The 25,736-nt window shown below is 36.3% G+C and overlaps 1 protein-coding gene across 1 annotated transcript in view; it reads right to left on the bottom strand.

Moving 5' to 3' along the window:
• The window catches only part of KPNA3 (karyopherin subunit alpha 3), a 40,204-nt gene that overhangs the window by 6,832 nt on the left and 7,636 nt on the right, over positions 1–25,736 (bottom strand). The window contains exons 2-12 of the mRNA XM_063317775.1: positions 14,654–14,698; positions 10,349–10,438; positions 9,010–9,039; positions 8,873–8,925; positions 8,676–8,771; positions 6,856–6,941; positions 5,585–5,671; positions 5,075–5,244; positions 4,544–4,588; positions 3,280–3,411; positions 717–845 (exon numbers count right to left, since the gene is read on the bottom strand). Of these exons, the coding sequence (XP_063173845.1) occupies positions 717–845; positions 3,280–3,411; positions 4,544–4,588; positions 5,075–5,244; positions 5,585–5,671; positions 6,856–6,941; positions 8,676–8,771; positions 8,873–8,925; positions 9,010–9,039; positions 10,349–10,438; positions 14,654–14,698 (963 nt within the window). The remainder of the gene's footprint in view (positions 1–716; positions 846–3,279; positions 3,412–4,543; positions 4,589–5,074; positions 5,245–5,584; positions 5,672–6,855; positions 6,942–8,675; positions 8,772–8,872; positions 8,926–9,009; positions 9,040–10,348; positions 10,439–14,653; positions 14,699–25,736) is intronic.

The raw sequence follows: 25,736 nt of genomic DNA, 5'->3' as shown, positions 1-25,736 counted from the left end.
ATGCCTCACAATTACCCTTGTGGAACCTCTCATACCAGTACAGGTGAGCCCACTGTATCTCTCTGTCCCAACTTCAAATCCACAAAGCTAAGTCCAAGAGGCTACCATGAAGAATGGCATTAAAAGAAATTGATATCTTGGAGTAGTTCTGCTTCTCTTTCTTAAGAGGACCAAGAGGATTTCCTACCAAAGGCAGACTGAAATCCTTATTGAAACAGGCCTAAAAATAATCCTAGGCATTCTGCTCAGGAAGCACATTCCCTGCCCTCTTACCCAAGAGGATAGTCATAAGTGGCTGAGACTGACACACCATACCTAGGGTCCAAAGATGCTTTTTAATGAGTGAAAGTATGATGGACTTTCCTCTTAAAAAGAGGTATTAATCTAGATTCACTAAATAAATCCCCTCTTACTAGATCTTTACCAATGAAGACTGAACATATAAGTAGTGAACATATAAGTAATACCTGTCTTTCTGAAGCTAAAGATAAAATGCAATCCTTGCATAGTTAATTTTTCACATAGCACATACCACTTTCCCCCTTTTCATTATCTGAATCAAGGACAGAAACTGATTAGAAGCACAACATTCATTTGACTACAGTACTAAGTTGTGAAATCTTTGCATTTCTTTTAGAAATAGGGTAAGAAATCATGTTCTGTTAATTTTTTAAAAAAAATAGGTACAAGATCACCAAAAAAATTTGAGCACTCACCTTATTTATCTTCTCTTTAGGATGTGTCAAAAGATTTGGGAAATGGGAGAGGACGTCACAGTTGAGAACAACTTGTGTCTGTTCATCAGTACCCGTTACTATATTGCCAACTGCTCTCAGTGCTGCAGTCTTTATTTTAAGAAATGATACAAGTAACATTCTCAGTGCTTTAAAGGGTCTCTATTTCATTCTCAGGGCTAGTTCAAATGTGTTATAAGCATACAGGTTGAATACATACTAGATTACAGAAGTGCTCAAATATCCATGCCCTTCCTCAAGCTCACAGACAAAGAACACTGGCTGACTCTATGCCCAGGCGAAAACTGCCCCTCTCTTTTTAAAACGTTACTTTCAGATTTGTTAACAATCACAATCAGTGCCAGATTCAAATCACAGGTACACCATCAAACCCAACAGAAAAGCAGATTACACAATAAAGATGCTATTGAAATGCCTTAGTCCTAGACTATTTTTGTTTTCCTTTATGGTAATGAAAGATGTGGTACTTAATTTAAAAGCTTTCTAGGATGACAGGCAGCTTACTGCATTCTGACAACTATTCACACAGAAGCTACAAGATCCTGACTCAGCACAGGCAGAAGTGGTGGTGACAGACACCGAGCAATACAACTACAAGGAATAACAAATTCTACAACCAACTAGATAAAGTTCCAATTATTTTAGGGTACTACCTCCAAGAAATTCCTATTCCTATTCCTATTTATATTTCTTGGTCTAATAAATCACAATTCTCAGAAGTTTTGGAAATGAACGTTTAGAATAAGGAAGCTATTCTGGTACAGATTCAGAGAAGAAACTAAGAAAGCATTAATCAGGAACTCTGTCATTTTGTTGGAGTGTAAATTCATCCCATTGCACTCATTTTGTCAACCTTAGGGCAGCCACTTTGGGATGATGTCTACAATACTCTCTCTCAAAAATCTGTATGTGTCCATGAATCTAAAGAGGTCGGAGATCCCCCATCTATTTGTTTCAATTGATAAATCTGCTAAACAAGCCTGCTCTGTATAGGAACAGACAAAAAAACTGTAGCTTCCACAGCTTATTACAGGTGTGTGTGCGTGTACGTATGTGTGTACACACACACATTTCAATTTAAGAAACCTTACTAAAACCTTAGCTAATTAATAACATCAAAATTTTATTTGGAAAAAAAAATCTGCAATAAACCAACAAATCTTAAAGATGCAGTCTTTCAGTTATTTTGTGTATTCAAGAAACATCATGGTACCCAAGTGGTTCTTTTTTGTAGTATAAAAATAATACCATCAGTACCATTGTAAGTGCATGCTCCTTCAATTCAGAATTGGCAACTTTCGTGCTTCCTACAGATCTGGCAAGCTCTCTCCTGCTATTTCTGCATTCTCGATCAAGCCAAGAGACCCTTTGCAATTTAACCATTTTATACAACAAGAATCTGAAACATTTTTGAAACTGATGGGAGTTACAGAAAACACTTGAGAGACAGAGTTTATGAAACTACTACTACTTCTTCCTCTTCTTCTTTAAAAAAAACTTTTTGAATCCTAGAGTAAACAACATGAACGGAGAAGTAGGAAATACTCAATATTATTTGTTCTAATCAACTACACCTACTCCTTGTTTAGTGACCAAGTCCCATTCCAATGACCAGGTCATTAAGTGAAATGGTTGCTAAGTGAACATGTGACAGAGAGAGAGAAAGATGCTGGGAAGATCTCTGATTGCTGCTGTCTCATTCAGATAAAGTTTTCTTACACAGCTACACCAGTGTTACTCTGACACCAGCATGCATTGTCAGGTGCACCAGATTTGGACATAAATGCATGCTTTGGTCAGAAAACGAATTGTTTATTACCATTTATTACTGTCGTATTTGCAAATGGTAACTAACTGAGATAGTTGCTAAATGAGGAGTGGCTGTAGTCATTTGTTAACAAGCTTCTATGGATGTAACTTTGTATATACCCTCCTTCCATTTGGAACAACACTATGACTACTCAGTTTTGTGCCAACAAAGTTCATAATATATGTAATGTGCAATCAGAAGAACACCTAAGCCTTTGATATAGATAGCTTAAAGAATTTATTTGTCTAAAAGATGGAGTATAAATACACATTGCCCTGCAAGTTAAAAAAAAGTATATGTAAATCAGTATTAAGTAAGAAGTCTCCCAGCACCTGGCTGACCTTCTTTGGGCTCAGAAATTAAGCAGGGTTAAGCCTGACTAGCGCTGGAATGAGAAACCACCAGGTCATCCCAGAGCAACAGCGATTGCTAAGAAGTAAAAAACTAGCCCAGAAGAAGGCAGTGGCAAACACTCAGATTATTGCCATGAAAAACTGCATGGATGTATCTAATAGGAGTACAGTATATTTATTGAGGAAGTTAATTCAAAACACTCTTCAACATTTACTTAATATATTTGCTGGATTTAACATATGAATCACTTTTCAGTACCCAATGAAGATGTCTGAACCTCTGCCAGTGATGATTTTATAATGCAACATAAATACAAATTTTTATAACGCCATATCACATCATACAATACACAATGCTTACCTGAACTTTTACTTCCTGATGGCTCAGCAAGGGGACCAAAAATGGTACTACACCTGAATCTATCACCATCTGTATTTGCTCATTCCCACCATCTGTGAGATAGGACAAAGCCCAAACAGTGTCCACAAGAATCTGCACGAGGAGGACAGGTTACATATTAATGTAAGATGGCAACGAACGTCTGAATCAGATTCTCTGTGCACAAGAGCTTTACATTTATTACAGATTACGGAAGAGCATTTAGTATGCATTCTCTAAATTGCTTTCTATTATTTTCTTTGCCTTTTCTTCTACTTACCAAGGAATATTAAAAAATTCTACCTCAAAACATTTAAAGTGATGGCAATATTACTATATTTAAAAGAAATGCAGGAAAAAAAGTGTAGCCCGCTCCACTCAAATTTATTTCTCCCAAATGTTGTTATTTTGGTCCGAACTTTAGCATGAAACCAAACTGTGCCAACAACTCAGTAACCCAGACACATGAGCACAAGATGAACTTCTTTCTTTCTTTCTTTCTTTCTTTCTTTCTTTCTTTCTTTCTTTCTTTCTTTCTTTCTTTCTTTCTTTCTTTCTTTCTGTGTCAGATTTCTCTACCACCCACCTCGCATACGATGACTCTGGGTGGCTTACAGATAATAAATGATAAATCGCTAAAAAACTACAGTATAATATAAACATAAATATAAATACCCATAAATACAAATACAAAATACAGAAAATATAAACTATAGCAGTAAGATCTTATCCTTTGCACCACCACGGTGCCAACTACCCCCACAAATGGCTACCCCCCCTCCCTTCCCAAGCAAGGTGGCATAACCATGTCTTCCCTTCCTTCTGGAAGGCTGGAATTTTTGACATATAAGTGCTGAATGAGCCAAACAAAAGCAATGCAAAACAGCAACATCCACAGCAGGAAGCAGCACAGTATGCTGTTTCGTACACAAGGCATTTGACTGCATCACAGCTTCTGTCATGCAAGAACCACTTACAGATCACCAGCAACAGAAAATTAACAGGTAAATAGAATCACATGCATCCCTGCTCTGAAATACTCTCATTGTGCTTACTCTCAATAAGCACAATGCAACTGATTTCCAGGTAAAGGTCTACAGGTTGCAATGTTTATGAAAAAGTAAGCAAGTCTGGCAAATGAATTTTTATAACGCAATTTAGGCAAAATCTAAGTAATACAGCTATTCACTCTGTGTCTTTCTCCTGAATCTCCAGGAGAAAGAATAGTCCTTCAGCATTTACTTACATTTATATCTGTATGGTATATCAGAACACATAAGGCTGGTAAAATCTGTTGAGAAAAAAAGGATTACAGAAGGTCATTAATATTTGGAACACAAAAATACAATATACCTTTAGTACATAGTGTACTCTCAAAAAGTCAAAGAGCTAGTCAGGTTATTTTACTTACTGCAGTTATAAATATTTCTCAAGCGATGTATAAACTACATAGCAGTGGATTCAATTTTTAGAGGCACAGATTTCACACTACTAGCTTAGGTCCAGACAGATTTGGATTCAAAGCTCGAAAATTTCCTCAAGTAACTCCAACTTTTGAGAAATCTCCCCGAATATGCCTTAACAGTCAATATTACCTTCACTAACAAAATTAGACTTGGAAGTCATAGTTAAATAAGACAGAAAACAAACCTAATGAGTAACTAATTATTGAAAGGAGGCACAGATGAATAGGCCTTAAGACAATATGCCATACATTATGGGAAAGCTGTCCTGCAATGCAGCTGAGCTGCAGAAGTACATAGTTGTAGTTCTTTACCTCCTGAACTGTCTCCATAGGTGGTGGGGGATCCTTATTCCTGCAGAGATTTACAATGACCCATGTGACGTTCCGGAGAAAAGTGATGGGAATGGAGGGGTTGATGAAGGATAGAAGAGGTTTGACAACTCCCAGTGATATGACATAATCTCTACACTGAGGACCATCACCTACAGAAGTGAAAATTTTAAAAAAATTACATTCATAATGGAAAAACCTTGAAATGTATGCAGTGACATGTATGGGCACTGATGTTCTGTGACACAGATTCTATGTTTCCCCATTAGAAACTGCTCAGAGAAAATCTAATTGTACAATTTGTCATTTTTTTATAACAAGTTAAGCTAAATTCTACAAAAACAAGTTTTCTTCTTTAAATATGTTGCAGTAGTAAAAAAAAACAAAAAAACGGAGAAACATAGTCTCATCAGGTAATGCCAATGTATAAGACTAGAATTTAAAGCCTTCAATGCCTCTGAATTTATTTTTAAAAATATAGTTGATACTTACCAATAATATTCCCAAGAGCCCAAACAGCTTGTTCACAAACATTTTGATGTGGTGAATGGAGCAATCTTAAGAAGAGAGGTACTGCATCTGTAATAGAAGGACAGTGAAATGTGACCTTCAAGACATGTATTGCATTTTATTACTTAGCAGAACAAAAATACAAAAACAGTAGTTGAAATTTTAGGAAATTCATCTAATGTTAACTGAGAATTAGATTGTGTGCTATTTCAGAAGGAGGAAAACAAGTGAATTTTTAAAGTAAGATATAAACTACTTTCACCATCCAGAAATAACTATTAGCTTTACAGCACAAGAGATTATGCTTTGCAAAAAAATTATTTATAGAAGATACTTCCCAACATCCTCTCCTTTAGAAGTTCTATTACATATGAAATAGACTGAAAGACAGTATAAACATTTACAATCTTCCTAGAACAATAACTTTGGAAGTGGAAATGCTGAGTGCCTGGAAAAATAATTTCAAGGATAAAAAAAACAGTACTTAAATAACAGGATATTTTTTCTGACTGACTATAGCCTCTTTCATTTTCTGTCACTAGGTTCAGAGGATGGGAATGGCACATTTCAAATATTTCAGTTTTATCTAATCCAGGAGCTAATTTCAAGGTTGTGTGAACATTTTTTCATATTTGTATTTCCATTTCCTCTGTTGGAAGAATATCAGGCAAATAATTCATAATCAACATTTCTGCAAGGCATCAATTTCTACCTTAGCACTGAGACATGCCTTAATCCACAGGAACAGCCTCAAATAAGGAGGCTATCTAGCTAACGTTGTGACTATTGCCATGGTTGGAAGTAGGATTCACTTTCCCAATCAAATCTAAACATTATGGGAACAAAGATAAAGGCACAAAATAGTAAAGATCTAAAGATATGGGCAAGGTTTTATATATGATAGATGTCTTTAGAATAGTAAGGTCTGAAATTGTTTAAAACAGGCAGCAGCACCCCTTTCCCCAAAGAGGCATTAATGACTGCATTAATGACCACATGTCACCTCTCAGGGGGCCTTAATTAACCAAGAGAAACATGGGTCAAAAACATAGATGGTTCAGCCCACAACTCCAAGGACTCTTTCCGTAAGAACCAATAAACTCCTCCCTGATAACCTATGTGTATATAGGTTATATATGTGCCACGTGAAGGTTATATAGATGCCGTATAAATCATATGAAGAGGAAATTATATATGTTTGTTATACTGCAAAAAGGTACTTCATTCCAATGTTAAAATATCTGAACACTTACTAGACTGTACAACAGCTTGAGTCTGTAAAGAAGTGCCTGATGCTATGTTAGTCAAGGCCCAAGCAGCTTCAAACTGTAAGGAAGGACTGTTTAAAAAAAGACAAAAATACAATATAGTAGCAATAATATCTACAAAATGCAACAAAGAGGAGGTACTTAGTTATTAAAAACCTATGAATGCATTAATTCGCTACTCTATAATTAAATTTTACCATTTCTATTACAACATCCCTGAAAAGTAGACCTATTTTTAATGATAATTTCAGAAATTATGAGATATATAGTGCTGCACTATATTTTCACTTTTGGCAGAAAATCAGTGCATATAATAAAACTCCTGACATGAATTTTCATTTGATGGCTGCCTTTTTCCTCCCCAGTATGTTTTCCTAACATACTGAAAACTGTTATAGCATTGTTGGGTGCAGTCTGAATTATTCATGAGTATGGCTCAAAAAACTTCCATGGCCTTTAGAACAGCTGTGCACTGATGTGGAGTGCAGAGACCATTTTGTACACTTGTTGTAGTCCATTTGTCACAAGGGTGACTTTTACTGTTCATACCAATGAAGTTCATCCTACCCTATCCTATCCTCGCTAAAGGAAGCTTTTGTAACCCACTCCAGTGGGTTAACAGAAAGGTTTACATTTCAAATAACCCTCTGTCTTAGGGGTGGGTAACCTTGATAGCCATGGAGCATGCGTAACATTTTTTGAGAAAGTGAGAGTCACACTGGGCAGGGCAATAATGCAAAGCGGGAAGGGCTAGGACCTTCCATGGTAGTGGAACAGTGTAGTAGTGCCTGCTTTGTTGAGAGAAGCAGTGGCACCACCTGGCTTGAAGATCCTGCAAGGTGCTGTCCTTTAAGACATCTGGTCCAGAAAGTAGCAGCATGGGCAGGTATGAGCTGTATGTCTATGCAATACCTCTGCTTCATGAGCTGCACTGGTTATCAGTAGGCTTCTGAGTGCAAGGTACTGGTTATCACCTATGAAGCCTTTCATGGCATAGGGCCTGCTTATTTGAGGGACTGCCTGTCTTCCACAGTTTCTGCCCATCCTATACAATCCAGCACAGTAGGCATACTCCAGGTCCCATCAATTGAACAGGGCCATATGATGGGACCCAGGAAGCAGGCATTCTCTGTTATTATATAAGCTAGGCCATGATCACCTGGGCCCATAGTTGTCATGGTGGCCATGAATTCACAACCTGCTTCTCCCCTCTCCAAGAAAGGTAAATTGAATTCTCCAAGAATGAAAGCTGTAGAGAATGCCAAAACCAACCCTGGGGCAATGTCAAGCAGCCCATCACACAGACATCTAGTCCCTAACTGGGGACCACACTGAGGAGAAATAAACAGTATTTCAATCAAAGAAAAAAAGCCAAAGGCAGGAATACAAGAGATTTTCACAAACTGGAATTTCATCTACTGGAATTAGAAGACAGTCCTATTTTTTGAAACAGAAACTGATCTCTAATCAAGAATAAAAAAGAATGCACAGAGAAAGGAATATAGATGTTGACAACTATATGTGGACTGTGCCTGCCCTGAAAGAGCACAATTTGTGCAGAATTTTCTAGAATGACTGTGTAATGTAACAAATAAGAACGGCCATTACAACCTGTAAGTTTGTTAATGTTAAGATGTGTTTAAAATAGTGAAATGATATTATTACAATGTCTGAAATGTACTGAAGGGCAAACAAAATAAAAAATACATAAACAGCAGCAATGTTTTAGGCTAATACAGCCCTTCAAGAAAAACATAGTCTTCAATTTATAATGTGAACACTTAGAAAAAGAAAGCACTACTTACTTGTCATCCCTTTCTAGACATTTAACCAATATTGGTAAAATTCCAGATTTTATTAAGTCATCAATAGGAGGATTTCTATCACTTGATAATAGTTTTCTGTAAAATTAAAACAAAACTAATCAATAAAATTTTAAAAAACTACAACGTGAGGAAAACATTAATAATGCTCTAGTCTTTCAAATAAAATAGATGCCTACCTTGCAGCTTGAACAGCACTTAGCTGGATAATAGGGTTATCACTAGTAGCATTCTACAGCAACAAATAGATTTCAAAAAATTAAATCAAGTATTAAACAAATCCAACTGAAAATAATTATAATTGTTATCAACGTACCTGTAATATAGTTTCTAGTGTAACATTTTGCTTAAAAAAAGAGAAATAAATTGTTTAGTTCCAATTTTCAGTAGAAATCCATTCTTATTCTGAACAAAATAAGAATCAGCACATGAATTTTAAAAATAATAATGTTATCTCAAGACCCCAAGTTAATGTTTCCCATTTTCCTTATTAAGCATACCAAAATGAAAGAAAAATAAATAGAAATAGTATGAACTTCAACACAACGTAAGTATTATATGACAATATAATCTAGATCCAGAGATATACAAGCTGGGGCCTTGTCGATTATTCTGAATGCCAACCACTATAGGTTTTGTCTGGCCTGACCAATGGTTAGAATTCAGGTGGTTGTCCAAAACATCTGGCAGGCACCTTGTCAACCTATTTCAATCTAAATTAACAAAATAGGAAATATAAATTCAATATATAATGTATGAAGGAAAAAAGGAGAAAGGCTATATTACTAATGTGGTTTCTTATTTGTCTTCCAGATATTTTTTTCCACTTTCCCTTAGGTCTCAAAAAGTTTCTGTTTTATTCTAGGAAGACAACATGATCCTTCTCTCAGTGAGAGAAATAGATTGAAGAGAACAGTGCTCATGTTTGGCCAGTATCAGCACGCTAAACAAAGTAATGATATTGGGGAAAAACAGTCAAACTATGCTGTCCAAGAATCTACCAGAGAGCGCTGTAAACAGTTCCTGGGATACGTGTTTTAGTGAGGCAATGTTTTGGTGTGCTCATTCAGTCTGTATTCAGATACTAGCAGCAATAATAATGGGACTTATTTTAAACTTCTGTTAGTTTATTCTTCAAAAAGGAAGAGCTTGTTGACCCAGTTTTAAAACTCGATCAGAACCAGAATTTATCTCAAATATTATATGGGGATAAAATCTGGTGGGGGAGTAATATTTTTTACAAGCTCTAGAAATAAAACCAGTATATAACATCCGTTGGTGCTTCCACCAGGAACTCCAGATGCTCATATTCACACAAAAGCTTGGCCTAGCTTTAGTGACAGCTCAAATTCATAAAGCCTTGCTTAATTACTATCAGTGCATCTCAATGTAGCATACAAGGTCCCTGATTAAACAATGTTATAAAGCACTGAAACACTGGGCAACGTGGAAAGGAGGCAGTGATTCATTTTAATAATGCTACATTATGGTTCTCTAATAAAATAGGAATTAAAATTAATTTAATTTAAAATAAAAAATAGGAATTAATACATTAATATAATTGTATAACAATCAACAGGAAATCCATCAAGACCAGTTTGAAAGGACAGAAGGAAGGTAATTAGAAGCAATGTTTCCATTAATTAATAACTTACTGCTTTGAAGTCAGCATCAACATCTGAATCTTCTAAACTTTCTTCTTGGGGCACATTTCTTTTTTTCAAAAGATGTTCATCTCTTTTGTTCTGAAAAGAATGAAAATAGTAACATTTAATACTTTTAATGTTTATTAATCCTTCCAAGTAAATTTTAAATATGCTTCACATGAATTAATACTATTCATGCAAAGTTCTGTAACTGATAAATCCTTTAAATAATACAAAGGATTATATATTTATATGACTGACAAGTTACCCACATTTATACTGTTAAATGGATATTTAATTATATAAATATTGTGGATTGATTGACTGACTGACTATGTGCTATCTAGGTGGTTTTGATTCTTAGCAACTACATAGATTTTCTCCACGACAATCTGTCCCAAACTTGGTCCTTTAGGCCTTTCAACAGTGTACCCATTGCCACTATAACTGAGTCCATCCACCTTACTGCTGGGTGTCCTCTTTTTCCTTCCAGCTTTCCCAGCATTAGAGCCTTCTCCAGAGAGCTAGACACATTATCTTTGCATAATGTGTCTAAAGTAGGATAATTTGAGCCTGGTCTTTTGTGCCTCAAGTGAGAATTCTGGGTTTGGTTCAATGATCCATTCGTTTGTTTGCTTGGCTGTCCACAGTATTCTAAAAAATCTTCTCCAACACAAACATTCAAAAGTGTCAATACTCTCCTTATCCTGCTTCCTCGAAGTCTAACTTTTGCTTCCATAGAGTGTCACAAGGAATACCATTGCTTGCAGTATTCTGATCTTTGTAGGTACCGTATAGAACATACCTACATCTTAATATTATTTTCCAATGCCTTCATGGCTGCTTTACCAACTGCTAGTCTGCAGCATATTTCTTGACAAATATTGTGGAGGAGAACTTATATTAGCAGATGCTTGAGATATTACCTACATGTACTCACATACAAGCAGGTATGAAAAATGTAGATAGTCTGGGATGTTTCTGAATTTAATACAGTTCAGTACTCAATTAGTAGCACTGATCTGAGACAGCAGAACTCAGAAGATAGTGTTATATTAATTTAAAAACTGTAATTGAAAGAAAAATCATGATCAAGTCCTAAATTAATGCAATCAAAACTAATTCAAACAATATATTGGATAAAATGAGCTGTAGACCATAAAGCATATATGGACAAACCAAAATAAAAAGGAACATTTTATTTTTCCTTGTGTCACTACAAGAGACGAGTTAAAGGCAGAAGGTAAAAGTTCTCGCTCTACTGCAAAATGTTCAGAAATAAAGTTCTTATTTACTCCTCTCTTTTATCCCTTGCTGACAACCTAAAGTACTCAAAGGTTTATCTTTATTAGCAGATTTGCTAATAAAGGGTGTTCATTTGCTGATAATAAAAATTCAGTTAAAACAAGGTCTTCTTTAGACATTCATAAACAGTAAGGAAAGGATTATAATAGATTTAAATCAACTTGCAAATAGCAACATTTCTAAGTTAAGTTTGCATTTATTGTAGAGTTATGCAAAATATTTCAGGTCTGAACAGTCCCCAGTTCGAACAGACAGTTTCAAGCTTCACCAGAATTGCTTCAATGCTGTTCTAACTTTACCAGAAGTATTCCAATCTTGAAATACCCCAACGATCTTACAGAGCTGTTCTGAGATCAAAATCCCTCTAGTTAGGGTTAGAATGCTTTTAGTGAGGCTACAACAATCCATTTGCAGTCTGAACAGTTTATATTCAGAATGCTTTGTTCTTCTGATCTATTTAATTCTAAATACATTTGAACACACTTATATTTTTAATATACAGGGTACGAGCAAGCAACTGCTGCTACTTAAAACAGCACTTGGCTACTTCATGCATTATTCACTGTTTCTGTACGAACGTCTAAACACATCTACTCAGAAATAAGTATCTGTGAGTTCAACAGTGTTTACTTCAAAGTAGAATTGTACAGAATTGTACGCTTAGAAATCAGAAACCAAGTAGTAGTAGGTAATGGCAAGAAAATAACCCTTGAAAATGCCGAAGTGGAAACATAAAACATTGTATGTGTATGTGTATATATAATTAAACCAAATGCAAGTCTAGTATTTTGTGTAATTCTCCCATTTCTAATTTTAACAATGCATATAAAATTAAAAAGTAGTTCTGCACTCTTTCTTCTACTTCCTCTGTCTGATCTGAGTGCCACAAAGGAGATAAAGGAGCACAGTGGCAGTTGCCTTGAGCATGTCCCTTCTCTTCCTTCCATTTCTGGTGCTATGAAGGAGGTAAGTAGCACCACTGTAGCTGCTCTAAGTCTATCCCATCAGCCTTTCTCTCAACTAATGTGTGTTGCTTTTCTTCCTTTTGGCTGTAAGTACAGACTAATGGCAAATCTGCTGAGTCCGATTTTCCCATTCCCTCTCACCTCCTTTTCTTGCCCTCTACTTACCTGGGGAAAGGAGCCCCTCCCCTCCATCCTAGTGCTTCCACCAAAATTACCAGCTGTTTAAATGGAAAAGGATTGTGCACCTCTGGCTGAGAAAGGAGTGTTGTACAAAATAAGATTCATGCATTGCTTTATTGGGTTGGAAGATCCAGATATAGCTTGCTATCCCCTTCAGATCTGTGAGTCCAGGCACAAAGTTTTTCTCAAAGCTTCCAAGATGAATCTGGAGAACAATGCAGTTCCAATTGAGAGTGACCAGGCATACGGTCTCCACAGCCACTGAACTTGCATTCAGAAGTTGTTTTATGTTGGGAAGCAAAGCCATTCTAGGTCACAAGCTTTTCTGATTCTATTAGCTTCAGCTTCTACTTACAGATGGTTGCTTTCTCATAGTTCTGCTCCCTTCTTCATTTATTTTGTGCTCACACAAATTTCACTGAATGCTATCAACTGATCATCAGATTATCCATATACTAACTCATCCTCTTCTACTCTTGACATTAAATTACTTACAGAAATTTAATCAAATGCTTCTACCTGCATTTCATCTATGCCGTCAGGTTAGTAGTTCAAACTTCACTGCTACATTTTATTAATTACTACTTCAGAAGATGATGAATATTTTTCAGAGAAGCAACGTGTTTCAGAACTTTGAAGACAGTTAGTGAAAAATAATAAGCTATAGGAACCTAATTTTCATAGCTTCCTGAGGAAATGTCAGTGGTGTAAAAAGAAGGGACACAAGACGCAAACTCAATGTGTTGGCAGAACAATCACTGACTGTTGTTGTAAAAGTTGGGAATTGAGCCCATTTAGTAACTTTATGGATACCACTAAGGCATGGATTGTGATTATGATTATACTTTATTGATTAGTCTATTTGACCATATCAGAACATCAACTGCAGTAAAATACAGTAAGACAAAATGAGATAAGATACAATATAATGGGATAAAATAGGCTAGAATGAGATAAAATAGATAAAATATAGTAAGATAGGGTAAAATAAGAATAAAAGATAAGGTAAAATAGTATACAGTAAAAAGGAATAGAGAGAGATATAGTAAGATGAATATTAGACTCTAAGACAATATTGTTTTAGGTGAATTATATGCAACCCCAGTGAGTTCTATAAAATGTATTCTCTGAGTGCGATGTCAAAGAATGGCACCGTTGACCTGATATCTGCATAGAAGTAGTATCACAGATTCCGAGTCCAGAGCAGATGCTAACAATCCACTTTGCAATCAGACCACGATTGTTTCTCTGCACACCTGGGTGACAGAACGACACTCCACAAAGAAAGCACAGTGACTTCACCAATCCCTGTGGGCATCCTGGATCCAATGGTACTAAAACTCTTGCTGCCTCTGTCAGCCCCAGCTCAAAATCCACATCTATTATCATCTACTTCCAGGCACAGAATAACATCAGGGTACCAAATATACAATATGTGAAATGATACATCCCATCCCACTAAGGCATGGGAGCAACATGCTCACAGAAGGGGGGAAAAACAACAGAATTAGGATAAGCAGCAACACAATCATATAAAGGGTTAAGAAATGCTGCAGTTAAATGTACCAATAGTGACTCCTCAAGAAACAGTTTATTTTCCTTGGGTCTTAATTACAGTGTTCTCAGCACCACTGGGAAAAAAATATGAAGGAATTTCTTTGCCTTTTTTCTCCAGTAACCTCAAATGATCTTCAAAGGATCAGCCAATATTAAGTGCTATATGAACAATTTTAGCTAAGGAGAAAATAACCCATGATTAGGAAAAACAAAACAATACCGTCTGTGAGACATTTCTACGGTTAATATATTGATGGTTTAATATCACATGAAAATGCATCCAGTGCAGGCTTTATTATACACTCACTTTTCTAAGTTCAATTGTCACTTCATTTCTATGTCTTCGCATGGTCTGGAAAGGGAAAAAAAAAAGTCATTAACATGAAGTACACAAATTAAATGTATTTGTAAGTTTACTGTATTTGTATACCACCAGATACATAAAATGACTCCCAGTGGTTTCTATCACAAAAACATGAAACACTCTAAAAAAACTAAAATCAAGATAAAACACAAGTGTACCATAATACAAGGGGCACGATGGTGGCTATTCATTCCCCAAAAGCCCTTGGGAGCCGCTTTGCCTGTATTCTCTTCCATAAGGCCAATGTCTGAAGTAATGGTTCAGAGGGCAGAGATTATTCAATTTAATCCTTCATAAATGTTAGGAAATTCACAACTACATTACATATTATGAAGCTCTTGATTATGGGTTCCAAGATTTTTTTAAATAACAGATTCTGCAGTCTGAAAGTTTGAAAACCCCTGCTCTTTCTATACTACTCTCTCCAGAAATACCTCACAGAAATTGTTCTGAAAAAGAACCAACAAAACACCAAGACTTGACTAACAAAGACAAAGCTGCTCTGAGAAAAAAAAACTATGAACAAAGTAGGCCTCTGTCCTACTTAAGCTATGACATGTACTTAATATTACTGCATAAAACCTGTTGGAAACAACAACCTGTATTTTGAACACTCATTGTGACAGTGCAGCTTCAAGTTGAGATCTATGCTATACATGCAACAACAGGGAACATAAAAAATGTATCTACCACAAGAGAAGAGAAAAGAAAAGCCGAAGAGCAATTGCAAGAAACCAGGAGGTAAACCTCCATTTCAAAAGAAAAAAAAAACTGGTAGCACCAGAAAAATAAAAATAAAAGTCAAATAAAAAACAATAGGGCAAAAAAAGTTGATTGTCCTGTGTCTTTTGCTTAAAACTTTTACTGGGCTACTCAATGGGAAGCAAAACAAATTATGGGAGTATAGTTCTAACACAATATTTGTCCATAAAATAAGCTGAGATTCCTGCTGACCATGAATGCACTGTTCCTTCTTCTATTCATTTGTAAAGAAGCTATTTTTTAATAATTTTTGTGGCCAATATGTTCCAGTTTGCTAAAGAAAAATAAGCCAGGATTCTGACTATACAAAGAATGCCAAGCTATCAATTTCTTTTTTTTAATGGTATCATGCATTTTATTACTGTGTTATGTTGCCACATAATTTTATTACTGTTTTAAGTTCCCATAGTTACTGCTTTATTTTTTTATAGTCATTTTATTAAAATTACAATTACAACAGTAAAAACTAATACAAACTAAATAAATAAATAAATAAAAATAGAAGGTGCAGAAAAGAAAAAGAGAAAAAGGAAAATATAGTAAAGAAAAAGAAAAGAAGTACATAAAGAAGTGACTTCCCCTTTCATCACAACAACTATAAACAATTTTAGTACCTTCTCTTAAAATAAAACAAATGATCTCTTCTTCCCATATCCCATCTCTTATCTAGAAACAAAGCTTCATCATTTCAGTCCTAATGTCAGCAAAAGTCCTTTAAGGGTTACAAGAGATAATGAAGTATCTATTTTAGTCTTGATCAAATAAACTAACTTTATATTCTTTTACTTCTAACAATCTTGATCTTTAGTCCCTTCAAATAATATGGTAGAACTGGATTCATTTCTTCATTGTCTCTAATCACAAAATTTTTGAAAACTTTAACAAGCCTCTTTTGTAAATTGAATATAGGAAAATTATCCAGGTCACTCTCTTTGTTTGTTATTTGTATATCCCTTTGAATTATTAAGCCATCAGCCGGTTTCTTTGTATGTCCAGTGTAGCATCTTTTTCCATGTCATTCTTGTAGCCTGCAATTTTTAAATCCACTTTCAAATCAGTCTTGATCTTGTCAGGTAAAACTTGTTCCTCTTCCACAACATCTTTTAAACACAGTCTATCTATAGAGGCAGACACTCTTAAAATTAACTTCTGGTCCACTGTTCAAAAATATCCTTCAATATGTCCAGGGTTAAAATATCTTGCTTCATTCTGTAATTGTGAGTTGAGTTTCAGTGTTCTCCTCCTTTAATTATAATCTTTCAATCCCTCTAGTTCCCTCTAGTGTCCAATTTTTAAAGTCTTAATTTTTTTTAAACAAATTAAAAACAAAAGCATTTTCCCATGGGAAGGATTCTTTATAATTAATTCTAAAATCTTATTTCAAATTTATCTGGATCCTTAGTCTGTAACTTTCTAAAATCAAAGTTTGAATCACTCTTTTGCTGTTTATTCCAAAAAACATTTTTTAAAGTTCTTAAACTTGTAGTTAAAACTTCTTTCACTAAGGATTGAAGGAAACTCACCTGGTACCTATACAACTTGTCAATCCAAAGGTTCCTAACAGCTGAAAAGCAGTTAACAAGCCATTTCTGAAAGTGATTAGAAAGGGAAGTATGTGAACTTAGTGTCCTTTCAAAGGTGCTGACCGTGATTGAGCAAGATGGTTATTCCCTGGTCTCCCAAAGCTCCAAACAAGCTGGAGACTGCTGTCTTGTGGTCTCCTCATGAGGAGCAGCTCTCTGGAGCACTTGTGGGCAATCTCTAGTCCTCTCCTTGTCTGGAGAGGAATCACTGAAGAGCCAGTCTACTCGCTGTCTCTTCATTCTGCTGCATTTGTTGGATCCACTTTTTTGTGGTGCCGTTTTCAGTCTGCCATTTCTTCCCCAGAAGTCCCAAGGAATCAATTTTTGATTTATATCTACTCATGCAAAGAAGAAAATAAAAGGGAGTACATACCTTATCGATACTAAAATTTAATAAACTAGAATCCCAAGCTTTAAGTGATCTAAAACCATTATAAAATTACTAATAAAACAAGCTGTATGTAGCTAAATTCAGCCACACCCATACTACATTTGAGGTTACTGTATATACTTGCAGATAAGCTGAGAATTATAGGTGCCAAAATACACCCAAATAATTTGATTCAACTTATCCGCAGATGAGCTTATCTGTGAGCATATACAATAATACATTTTTAAAGTACCCGTATATCCTGTATATCCTCATGTATAAGTCCATCTGCAGATAAGCAGACCCTCAAATTTTTAACCAAAATACCATGAAAAATGCGCCACTCACAAATAAGCCAAGTGTGAAAATTAAAACATACGAAAATTTCAAGAGACAGCTTATCCGTGGATGGGCTTATCCGTGAGTATATATGGTACTAATTTAGTACCCAAATGTGCCTATGTGCTCATGGGAATCTCTGATGGTACCCATCAGTTCTGTTTATATCACCTGACTTTCACATCAAAAAAAAGAGACTGTTTAAAAATAGGAAGCAAAAACAGGCTCTAAAATCTTTCTTTCCGATGGGCCATAATCTAGTCAAGTTCTTTATTAAGGAAAGTGGGTAATTCAGAATGAAAACTTCACACTTATACTTTATTACACACACACACACACACAGATTAAACATATAGGATATAAGAAAATACTGAAGATTCAAACAAAGAAACCAATAACACACTAATAATTAAGTATTATTAATGACAACAAATAAAATGGATCACAAGTTATAGAGAAGTACAATACAGTGTGCACTATTTCTGAAAAGAACACATTTATACTGAAGCAGCAATCATTTGCAGTTATTAGATGATGTCACTATTTCAGCATGGTACAAAGCAGTGACTTAGGATGAAGCAGCCTTCTTCAGAGTATGGTATACTGCATGAAAGATTAGTAAGGTGCACTTGGACATGACATCCTTTTATGTTACTAAAAGGAAACAGCTCTTTCCCCCATTGTTTCTGCAAGATTGGATAAAGTTGACACGCTCTGGATCCCATCCGTTAAACAATGTCATTCTAACAGGACCCAGGAAGCATGCCTTTTCTATTGCAGCATTTCCCCCAGAGATTTGAATGGTCCCAAATCTGTTCACTTTGAAAACCTTGGTCTTTCCCTAGGCTTTGGGTTAGGGCTAGGGCATAATGTAGGTTCTTTTTGTGAGGGGTTCTTATGTATCTGTTCCATCAGATTGACCATCTTTCTTTTCTGTTGTCTGATATTGTTTTATTTCTTTGACTATCAATTTGTATACTGTCCAGAGTCATTGAGAAGTTGGATAGCTTTTGAAAAGTGAATACTAAATAAGCCAACCCAGGACTCTCATAGCACATCATCCATCTGAATTCAGCTCCAGCTTCTTAAAGAAGAAAAAAATTATTGGAAGACATGCTAAGTTCCATAAATAACCACTACTATAGACAACTACCTTACTGGGTGCTAAAGACCAAATCATACTGGCACAAATCTTTCTGAAAAGTTCCACTTCTCTATTAGTATAGCTCCTTGATCAATAGTATGATGAGGCTCTCAATGGCATGCTTAGGTTCTTTTGGAACTTCAGAATAGGCAAAGCAATTCCCATGGGCCACACTGTCGCCTTACTATGCCTAACAAATAATAAAAGAGTATTATATCCTTTAAGTTCATGGAAAGTTGAAAGAGTATGTTGTTTCTTGGACCCAAGGTAGGGTGTGATGACTGGAACTCTTGTGCATTCATTTGATTACGACCCTACCTTGGGTCCAAGAAACAACACACTCTTTCAACTTTCCATTCAGTACAGAGAAAAAGTTGCGAATAAAATTTCCTGCATGTTTCTACAATTTAAAATCACAGTAACTTCAAATTTCCCCCCACTGCCCTCTTAGGTATGTGCCCCTCCTTCTTGTGCCAGCAGATAGCTGTAACAGTTCTTCGCGGATAACCTTGGTGCAAGGAGCTAGCCCAAACAAGATGATTCCCACTCCAACCATGCTACCGCTCCCTGCTGGTTGACTCGCAGGCTGACACGGGTTGGACCAAAATGGATGCAAGTACGGTAAGATGTTCTGTGAACATTTGATCGGGGAGCATGATATACGGAGACATTAGTAGCCAAGTAATGAAAAAACTTCCCCAATTCAAAAGCCAGTCACAGATGACCAGATGAAAAGGCATTTCACAATAACAGGTGACACTACAGTATCACTCTTATCAATGCAGACAGGAATCTTGTGGTATCTGTGGATCTGTAGAACATGTAATAACATATACACATGCCTCTGTATGGCTGCATGGGGAAAGCAAGTGAAAATTATGCTATGATGACACAAAATATATTTAATCCCTTCTTTGACAAATTCCTTGTCTGCCTCATAAAAGGACTGGATATTTTTGAAAGGACGTTGAATAGCTCTTGGCTGCACACAGGAAGTCTTTCCAGCTTCCTATTACAGGTATACTCTCTATTGTAGCATTCACCAACCTGGCAATCCTCCATATATGTTAGGGCTGCAGTTCCCAAAATCCCCAAGCCAGCCTTAATTGTGTAGACAAGCAATAGTCTCACATCATATCTAGGCAAGATAAATTTCTTAATTAATTCTTAATGGGTATTTCTTAATGGATATCTTTATTAAGCAGTTTGCCAGTACCAAAAGTCAGAATTTAAATAATGGCAGCACCATCAAGAATTTTACATAAAATAGCAGCTAGCTCACTCAGTGGCTTTGAACACTCTAGGTATTTCATCCAAGTATTCTTGGTATCGAAGCACAGTCTTCTCTCAGCAGATAGTGATGGTTACATGTGATTTCCATGTTCAGAGAAATCATTGAAATTTCCATCCAAAGCCTGGCATCCAATTTAAGTTGAAAAAGCCAATTTTCTTTCTAAGTCAGAGATCTAGGATCAGCAAGGAAAGGTGAGAAATCCAAAATACTAAAGTCTTGTTACACAGTACACAAAATTACAAACCTGCACCTTATATAGAAGAACTTCTGTCAAGGGACAAAGTGTATCATTAGATAGATGGAACATAGGTTTTATTCAATGTCATGTAGTTTTAAGCAGATTTACACTTGTACAACAGGAAGTTTTCTTTCTCTACTACCTCATAAACACCTATCAGGCTCCTTGGCTCAAACTCAGCAGAAGCTACCCAAATACTCAACATAGCATGGCTAGGTATTAATCTTTAATGCTTACTTGGTTGAAGCCAGTTGAAACACTTGGTTGCTTTTTGTCAATATGAATTGAAGAGCCTTCTTACACCTGCAGTGATTAATTTTTCCATCCTTTCCCACAGTCTAATGGATGTTCATCCTTGGAATTTTCAGCTTTGGAGTTAAGTGAATGCTGACTATTGATATGACCAACATTTAGGCCCTGAAAAACTCTAGCTACCAATGTAACTTCCATTGAGCCAACAGACCTCAAATCTCCTCCAGAGAGTTGGAACAATCTTTCTGGAAATGATCCGGGAGAGGGAGATCCTCCAACTGTGTTCATTGTTTTGGCAGATGGACACAACAGAGTGCAACCTCATGCAAGTTCCTCTGGATAACATTTCCAGAAGGTTCACAAATCTACTATGATCGTTACCACTTGAGTGCATGAAAACTGATCTCTTATGACCAGAAGTGCAAAAACACTTTATTCTAAAAATGGTGCTGTGCTCTTGTAAGAGACAATGTTTGAGCAATTCTGTTTGGTATCCTGAAGCAATATTGTTTGGTACAGCTATTTAAAAACTAGAAAGACATTTTAATACTTGATATTCAAAGTTCTGTTTGATTTTAATGAACTTGTTCAGCAATTTATATAGCTAACATAAATATTATTTCAAAAGTTAGGCCAAGTGCATAATAATAATAATAATAATAATAATAATAATAAAAAAAAATTCAAAACTATCATGCAGCTTTTAATATTATATATAAAACATGAGCACATTATAATTACTGTGTGTTATACTATATTCTGAGATCTCCAAAATGGTGCTTATGACACTTGCGTGGGTGCCACCTAGTTTTTGGCCCATCTGTCTAAATAAATAGCAAACTGGAATGCAGTTGGCAACTGCTGCTATATTCAACTAGGAACATCATTTCAACCAAATGTATTAGATGATTTCCTTGTGATTTCATGTAGGGTTTTTTTTTTATGGCTTTGAGTCAGTCTTGATTTCTGCCAACTGCCTGGATAAGTCTTTGCAGTTTTTTAGCAATTCTTTCAGCAGTGATTTGTGACTGTTTTCTTCCTGGGCTGATAGAGAATGACTGGCCCAAAGTCACCCAGCTCGCTTCTATCTATGGTGGGACTACAGCTCATGGTCTGCCAGTTTCTAGCCTGGTGCCTTTAACCATAAAACACTTAGTTGCAACATTTAAGACTAAATCTTTACTTAGTGTGAGCTGAGTGAACTCTTTAAATTAATCAAACTTCACTTATATGTAAACAAAATTATAGACACTTAATTTTAGGAGAGAAACTCTATTACAATAATTTTATCTAAAAGGAAAAAGATGTTATGGTTATCAGAATTTATCTTTTTGTTGTCGTTGTTCTCCTTGCCCATTAAGAAAAGGAGACCACTTACCTGGTAATTTTCTTTATGCACTAAATGTATGGTCCTTTGGTAGACATTTGAAGGATACTGGCTATACTTTAGCTCATAAGAAATGATTAAGAGAATAAAACAGAAAGCAAGTTCAGTGAAAGGGGGTGACTATCAGAAGCAAGCAATTCAGAACATATTCAGTGCCACTGGAATTAAGCAACCATTGCCAGGGATTTGAAAAAAGAAACAGGCACAAAGGAATAACAGGAGATTTTACTGAACTGGAAGTAAGAGTTCAGAGCCCTGAAAAGCAGAGATGATGTAACTGCTCCCTGAAATAAGACAAAGAAAAGGGTCATGGTAGTGACAACTACAACTCACTGCTACGAGGCACAGAAACAAATATGTCCTTGCTGGACCTACTGGTCATGAAATGTACTATTTTGCCAAGAGCACATACAGGTAGTCCTTGCTTAATGACCATTCGTTCAGTGCCCATTTGAAATTACGATGGCGCCAAATGTTACTTACAGCTGGTCCTCAATGTTTTAGCCACTGCAGCTCCCCTGCAGTCATGTGATCAAAATTTGGGCACTTGGCAGCTTGCCTACATTTATAACTGTAGGATGTACTTCAACTCCCCCCACCAGCCTATCTCCCCCTCATTTCTGCCCTTTTGGCCACCCTGCACTCTGCCACCCCTGCTGCCCTCCACTCCGCCCTGCATCCACCACCCTGTGCTCTGCCGCCCCTGCTGCCGTGTGCTCCACCACCTCTGCGGCCCCCAGCTGACCTTCGCCATCTTCTTCTGCCTGCTGATGAAGCGCACCTGGCCTGGCCTGTCGCAAGGCAGTTGCTGGCTGTGTGAGGCCTTCTTCCCAAGACAGCAAAGGTCAGCTATGGGAGGTAGGGGCAGTGGAGTGCCAGGCGCCAGATTGCAGGGTGGAGTGCAGGGAGCCAGGGGGTGGCAGAGTGCAGGGTGGCAGGGCCAGCGGAGTGCAGGGCAGCCAAAAGGGCAGAGATGGAGGGGAGATGGGGGGGGAGTTAAAACGGAGTTAAGTGTGGCATGGCAGGAGAAGCATGAGGTCTTGGCCTAACGACGGCACAGTCCTGGTTTAAAGACCACAACCAGGACTACCAAAACTACTGTCATTAAGCAGTGTAGTCACATGATGTTTCGCCTAACAACTGCACTGTTTAATGACAGAAATTCCGGTCCCAATTAGGTTCGTTAAGTGGAGGCTACCTGTATATGGGATGTGACAGAACAATTAAACCATGATTTAACAGTCTAAAAGGAAGAAGGGGTGTATATTAGATTCAGATGGCTGTTAAATGGTGAATGGGATTTTAGACATGTGTAAAATGGGGTTACACATGCATAAAATGGTGGATGGATTTTGTCCAATGCACTGAAAGTTTGGTAAACTGAGGGTACCAGCTACAATACACAATGGACTTTGAAGTTCTAGGAAGAAAAGCCAAAATTATTGTTTCGTAATCCATGGAAGACTGGCAATAGAAAGAAAAATACTGAAGGTGTACTGGCTATGGAAATGGTGTCACATGTGAAGTATTTGGTTTCTGGAATCATGGTCTGTGCTTTCTGGATGAAAGATAGTTGGTGTAAGATAGATTGCATCTCACAAGGATTAGGAAGCCTGTATTTGGATGAAATATGGCAAGCTAGATCAGGAGGAAATTATATTGAATCCTGTAGGGTCTGGAGACAAAATCCTTGAAGAACTTCAAATAAGTCTTTTGCACTGTAGGAGAAAATGAGAGTAGCTGTACTGAAGCCTATTAAATCTCCCCAATGAAAAATTAAGAAAAAATATTGATTCAAAAAAGTAATGGTCTTCATTGTGTATATAATTTGCTCAGAGTACAAGAAAACAGATACAATTTTAACAGATACAAGGGAGACCTGGTGGAATTATTCTTATGACTGGAATACAGCAACTGAAGTGTACAGCTTCTTCCAAAAAAAGCAGAGCAATAGAAATGGAGAAGGAACTGAACTATATGTTATTGTTGAAAGCATATGAATTAAAACAAAAAAAAAAGTAATCACAGATCTTTCAAAAAGGCATGAAGTAACAAAGGCTTTAATTACCCTGATGATTTTTGGGAGACAATTTTTGACAGGTAAGGTCCTTCCAGGAAATTTCTGACCTGTCTTAAAGCTAATTTTGATCCTAACCAATGGGGAAGGTTTAGCAGACATATAAAAGTAGCAGCATGTATTGCTAAAGTTCCTGATTTTAAGAAAAACTAAACATGTAGTCCACACATGTATCCTTAGACTTCACGCAACTGAATTTCAGTGAAGTCAGAGCAATTATAAAGGAAACTAACTGGGGAAGGAATATATATGGTGGTATTCCTGCAACAGAATGTACTAAAAGCATAATCTCAAAGAATTCCAATAAAGGAAATAAAACAGAACAGAGCTAAAGAAGCCAATATGGTTATACAAAAAGACTACACAAATAAAAAAGAACACACATGAGGGGCAATTCATTAAGGAAGAATACACATTGATACCCTATATTGTACAGATGGTGTCTGAACTGAGGTTAATGAAGGATGTTGAGAGAAAAAAAAGCTTCTTCAAATATGTTCAAAATGTGTGATCAATCTAAAAGTACTTCGAAAACACTGCAGTGACTACCAGAAGTCAGCATGTATTAGGCAAGAACAAGTCTTACCAGACTAAACTTATTTCATTTTTGATTGGATATCTTCCTTAGATTCTAGAAATGCTATGAACATACCTTGACTTCAGCAAATAATTTGACAAAGTACAGCATGATATTCCAAGCTAAGAATGGGTTGGATGGCATCATTATAAAATAGATCCACAACTTAAAGAATGCCCATCAACCATTGCTCAAGAAACTGTAATGAAGCAACACGTGGGATATGCTAATGTTCAGTCATTGGCCTGGTATTCATGGCAAATTAGTGAATTAGACAAAGAGTTGGAAGGAATCCTTGTCAATCTGCAGATAATACAAAGTTGAGTACTGATGCTCTAGAAGAGAGAAATTACTTTGATGTGTTGATTTTGGTATTTTAGAGATGGGGTGAAAAAGAATGAAATTTAACAGAGAAAAATGGGAAATTCTTCACTTGGGAAACTGAAATTATATATACAAAATGGGGGATATTTGGCTTAGCAATAGTATGTATGAAAAAGATCATGGGACTATAGTTGATCACAAACTGAATATAAGTCAACTATGTGATACAACTGCTAAAAAGGTACAGTAAATGCAATTTTAAGCTGCATCACTACAAGTATAAAGTTTTTAAATTATGAGAAATAATTGTTCCACTATTCTTCCTTGCATGATATGGCTGTACATAGTTCAAAAACTATTGACAATAAGTGCTTAGGAACACACACTGAACACATAGCGTGCAGGACCTCTTTAAATAAGCCACATCTTTTTCATGCTTGCTACTGTTTTAATGAGTCACATTAATTATGTGATTCCTTTAAAGATGTGCTGTGTTCATGTTCCTGCATATTCTAATGCACTTTGGAATGCACAATCACTTTGAAACATGTATAGTGCTATTACATATAGTTCTGGCCATCACATTTTAATTTAGACAAACTGGATCAGGATCAGAAATAATCAGGAGATGAAGGAATTGGATGATGTTTAGCACAGAAAAGGCATACAATAGCACTCT

The sequence above is a fragment of the Candoia aspera genome, chromosome 1, assembly GCF_035149785.1.
Source record: "Candoia aspera isolate rCanAsp1 chromosome 1, rCanAsp1.hap2, whole genome shotgun sequence".
Lineage (NCBI taxonomy): Eukaryota > Metazoa > Chordata > Lepidosauria > Squamata > Boidae > Candoia > Candoia aspera.
Note: the sequence above shows the minus strand (reverse complement) of the source record. Positions and strands in the feature narration are given on the sequence as shown.